Source organism: Squalius cephalus, assembly GCF_949319135.1.
Source record: "Squalius cephalus genome assembly, chromosome: 3".
Classification (NCBI taxonomy): Eukaryota; Metazoa; Chordata; class Actinopteri; order Cypriniformes; family Leuciscidae; genus Squalius; species Squalius cephalus.
In genome coordinates, this window is record NC_137124.1 from 5,359,348 (window position 1) to 5,364,925 (window position 5,578).

At 36.6% G+C, this 5,578-nt stretch overlaps 1 protein-coding gene across 1 annotated transcript in view; it reads right to left on the minus strand.

The window, feature by feature from the left end:
- Positions 1 to 2,487: 2,487 nt before the first annotated feature.
- ndrg2 (NDRG family member 2) overlaps positions 2,488 to 5,578 on the minus strand; it is a 65,413-nt gene continuing 62,322 nt past the window's right edge. The window contains exon 16 of the mRNA XM_079865980.1: positions 2,488 to 4,158. Coding sequence (XP_079722106.1) covers positions 3,995 to 4,158 — 164 coding nt within the window. The 3' untranslated portion in view covers positions 2,488 to 3,994. The remainder of the gene's footprint in view (positions 4,159 to 5,578) is intronic.

The following is a 5,578-nucleotide window of genomic DNA, read 5'->3' on the forward strand; positions in this document are numbered from 1 at the left end:
GATCATAACGCAAACAAATACAAATTTAAAACTGCACATTTTCACTGTATCTATTCCTGATGAGTTATTCATTCAAGGATACTCAAAAGTCAGATCAATTCAATCCACAGGACAACATAAGAATATGTTTGCATGACCCAAAAGTATATATGGAAATAAGAAACAAATAACAAGAGTGTAATTTTGATCCCTTTAATTAATTTTTCCCAGTTGTTCATAGTATTACACAGAGAAATTAGCCACACAAATAATTTTGATTGCATTCTGTTATTAATGACATTTTTTTTATTAATTTTTTTTATTACATTAGCTATTTCCTTTTTTAGTGCTAAGGCTAAAAAAGTTACACAAGAACTAGCACACTGATGTCTAACCCATGAGGACATTGAGATGCAAATCTACTTCACAGAAAATAAAAGGTGAAAAGGATTTCATTGAGGAGAGTCAAAAAATAAAAAGAAAGAAAGAAAATGGATACACATTTACATTCACACCGTCTCAACAACACACGCCACGACCTAATCCGTCCCTTTACCTCATTATTTTCATTTTAATTCACATTTTTTATGGTTATTTCTCTATTTATTTGGTAAAACATTTCAGATTCAAACTATTTCTATTTTTGGTAAAGGCTCATGTGAATCTGGGATGTGGATTGCGATCATTAATATTCCCACACTGATCACAACATGAACTTTCCATTCGAAAGAAAGAGGAAAAATACCAGCGTACACTGCGTACACATCCAACTAATTCCAACTTATTCGTAAACAAAATAAAACCTCTCTGAAACAGGATGAAGACGAATGAAATGTGATTTGAGAATCTCTACAAACAAAGTGCTGCAGCTCCAATGCTCCTGAAAGCACAAACAAACCAATGTTCACGGCAGTACTGGAAGAACTTTCCAAGTGATGTTGTTTAATCATTTAATGACTTATTGTTATTGGCAGGGCAGTGTTTTGCTGAACCTGATTGTTACGATGCATTTGCAGTTTTGAGGACAGTTTTGGTTTTGGCAATCTGGTAAAAATGATCGCACAAACCTGCAGTGATTTCGGTGTTCTTTAGAGCTCATATGTCGCTTCACTGTCGCACAATAACAAATTGTAAATTGTTTTACAATTTATACATGGCAGCTATACTAAGTTTCTAATCTCAGTGGCTTGACGATTGAAAGAGCTCTTGGAAGTAATGGGTTACTAACATGGCTAAACCCTGTTGGCAGTGAAGGGGCTGGTTAGTCAGAAAAGGAAAAGTAACACAAGCGCTTTGAATCGTCACTATTCTTCTAAACAATGGCACACATATTCCCTTATTGTGCTTTAGAGGGTTTGAGCACCTCACACACGCTCAGACATGTCAGAACTGACACTCATGTGCACATGCATTGTTTTACTATGTGTACGAGTCACTATGATTCAGCATTAAATGAATAGACTTTAAACCAGAGTTAGTGCTCTCAAGTTACGTTAAATCCAGGGACAGCCAATTAAAAAAAAAAAAAAAGAAATGTGCATCATCATGAGCCAACCCTCAATGTTTCCATCGAAACTCTGACTAACCTAGTTACAGTCCTGTGGCAGTACTATGGTATTTTTATATATACCACAGTGCCATAGTCAAATGCTGTACTATGATAATGTACTCCACTGTAGTTCGAAAAAATACCATGGTACAACAATAGTACACATCCACAAATCTGGTACTGCCATGGTACACTCTCAAAAACACAACTCAAGGTAACTATTTTACATTTCGACTATTGGTGGCTATATCGTATGGACCTATACAAGTACAACATGTTCCTGGATCAACATTTTTATTGATCCTGGAAAAACATTCTAATCAACCAATCAGATTTGAGGGACAAGTTTACAGTTAATGTCAAGCTTTGGCTTACAATCAGTGTTAGGTGCTTCTACTTCAGAGTTATTCACCATCATTTAGGGCTAGGTCATGGGTTTAGGCATAAGGATAGGGCTAAGACTAAATTGTTGGACAAGAATGTTGTTCTAGGATTCAGGAACATGTCTCGATCCCATTCATATGTTTGTGTATGATCTCTTTACACCTCACGGATGCTTAGCCGTGGACATTCATGCTTAAGTTTGTCTAAACATCGCACGTATCTGTACGAAACGAATTCATACGAAATCGCCACCTTGTAGAATAGTTTCATTTTCTAATGTAATCGGGTTGAAAAGTCAACGAAGAAGACACACTGTAGATTAATTCCCACTTACAGGTCAGTATCTGCTTGAATAAAGACCGATATTCCTATAATTCACCGTAACACTGGACGAGGTCAAAACGTTTGGAGTGTATATTCATCCTGCGGGTTTTTTCTCAAACTACATCAGAGTTGTCTGTGATTGCGTCATAACTTGACTGAATGAGTGTGTTCGCATGCATGACCTTACACCGGTTATACTTAATAATGCCTTAAACAGTGGGGGAAAAAAGTACTTTTAAAAAAAAAAAAAATTATTATTGGGGAAAGCCTCTAAAAGCCAAAGCACCGGATTATGTAAATGACCAACACACTCTTGTGGCAATTCGTAACTATTTTACAATTTGGTGAATTGGTGGTGAAATCACATCGTACTAATTCTCCACCAATTTGCAAAAAGTTACTCTTTCTCATGACATCGGGATGAAATGCCTTATGTCGGCTCATTCATGACACACACAAGTCACTAGATTTCTGTTTATGAAACTAGAATAGATTTCAAAACAAGTTGCTCAGAATATTTTCCCTGCAGGCCGACATGATCATTTGTGATTGTGACGGGAAAAAATGGATAACGTCAAAATATAATGTGTAAACAGAGTTTCCTCTGATTCATTGATGCGCAGGGTGTGTTTTCACAAGGAGCTGATTTTGATGGTTTTGTTGTACATGTAAACACACTCATTGATGGAAGCACTTCTAACAATCCACTGAACGTCCGCATGAATTAGACTTTATTAACTTTCTTAATTCGTGTTTCTGCTCTTACTGTGAACGATTCATCGCTGCACGTCGTCGTAGTCTTTCATCAACCTCGCTTCACCCTTGAAACAACTTTCCTTTTCGATCACCGTCCTCAATTTCTTCTTATATCGTTTTCACCATCTAATCAATTCCTCACAGATAATCCCGTCCTGCATTTATTCTCACTGAATTTCCTGTTTCGGTGAAAATACATTGGATTACAGAAGTAAAATATGAACGTCATTTCACACTGACTTCAAAACGACGACTCCTGTGACTGTCACGTTTGTATTTCCTACTGACCGCACACACGCACTCTCACCGAAATAAAATGAACGTAAAATACCAAAAAAGAAAAACGTAGACTGACGTGGTCAAAACAAATTCTGGCATGCAATTCAGAACAGGCAAAGACCCCGAAGGCCCTGACCCCCGCAACCAAACAAATCAAAGTCAAACATAATTACAGTATTTTTCTTTCTCGCTTTTTACGTATATAGCTTTTCTTTTTTTCCGCAAAGGATCAAATGGAAGACATGAGCTGGCTGTCGACTACAGAGACGAGTCTTCGTTCGGCCTAAAACTGTCGCCAACGTCTCCGAAAATAATGTTCCTCTCCCACAGCAGCAGGATTGTATAAGAGAAAAAAAAATAATACAAAATACAAAAACGAAAGAAAAAAGCACACCAAAAAAATCACATAAAAGTCGATAGACACACATCATGAGCTTATATACTCTTTTCTCTATTATTTTGTTTAGAAATTCAACATGTATTTAAGAGAAACATCGTTATTTAATTTTTTTTTTTTAAGTGACGCTTGTCGTTATTAATATTAATGTCATAATCAATATTCGTATTAGAAGTATCACTATTGGTTAACACTACATTTGGGCTCACTAAAGGCCCGTGCCTGACGGGTCGGCGAAGGGAGCGAGAGAGTCGTCATCCGTCACTCGCTCGCTCGCTTCACGGCCCGCAGGACTCAAGCGCTTCATCTCCCGTCTCTGGCGCTCCTCAGCACGACACCTCCATGGTCTGGGACGGGCTGGGCGGGAGCTGTCCTCCCTGGGAGCCCTGGGACAGTGTACGGGATCGGGAACGAGAGCCCTCCATGGAGTAGGAGGAGGAGAGAGAGGTGGTGCGCGAGCGAGAGAGACGCGTCATGCAGGACGACGCCACTGGAGGAGGAACACAAGCAGAGGTTAACACATGTCAGACATCTTAGGAAGACCAATACTAATGATATTGATACACGATGTTCATTTTGGTCTCTCTTTCATTTATTTTGGGCCTGTCACACAACTTTGGAAAAGTATTGGCATAATTAATAATGATAATATCCTGCAAGATGTAGACATTATTTTAAGACACTAGCCTATAGGACACAAAAGCTGTCACTGGGGCGGCACCTTTTCAAAAGGCACACTTCTGTACCTAAAGAGCGCATATTGATACCTTAAATGTACATATTAGTACCTAAAAGGAACAAAAGTGTACCTTTCTCTAAAAGTTACCGCCCCAGTGACAGCTTTTGTACCTTTTTTCCTGAGAGTGATCAAACTCTGCTAATGAGAATGCTTGACAATATATATATATATATATATTTTTTTTTTTTTTTTTTGAAAGAATTTAAAAAGTATCTCCACAGTATTTCATCTTCAGGAAATAAGAAAGCAAGTAGAATGTCTTTAATTTGAAATGCCTTAATTGATGTATAAATTAATTTTCTACCCTCGTGTTCCTTTTTCTTTTTTTTCTGTCAAATTAACTCATTTCTTTCTCTGTATTGTGCTGACAGTCAGTGTATATTTTGACCATTTTGATTTGTATATTACACACAAAGATTGTGTATTACAGTATAAACGTGACAACTTTGTATTTTTTGCATTTATGGAAAAAAAAAGAGAAAAAAAGAAGAGAAGCAGCAAACACAGAAAAATTACTAAATATGTACTAAATAGTGTCACTGGAATTAAAACTAGTTGCTGGTTTGATATTTTTAATGCAGAAAACGCGATACAAGGATCCTTGGATCTCGGAAACTCGGACATTACGGTCCAGACCTCGCTGTTTAAAAACAACAGCATAAAATATGGCACTTCTGTCTTCAACGATTATTTACTAATAATGTTTCCATTTGCTCCAGTTATCTGGGTTAAACTCGTTTACTGATGAGTATATAAAGCATTGCTGTGTATAGTATTAGATTGGCATTCAAAAGGTTTGAATTGGTAACATTTTCTTAATGTTTTTGAAAGAAGGCGGCATTTATTTAATCAAAATACAGTAAAAATCATGAAATATTATTACATAATCAAAACCGCTGTTTTCTATGTGAATATATAGTAAAGTGTAATTTAATTCTTATGATCAAAGCTGAATTTACAGCATCATTACTCCAGTCTTCAGTGTCACATGATCCTTCAGAAATCAGTATAATATGATTTGATGCTCAAGAAACATTTATGATTATTATTATTTATGATTATTATGTTGAAAACAGTTGTGCTGCTTCATATTTTTGTGTAAACTGTCATTCATTTTTTTTTTCAGGATTCTTTGATGAACAGAAAGTTCAAAAGAACAGCATTTATTTGA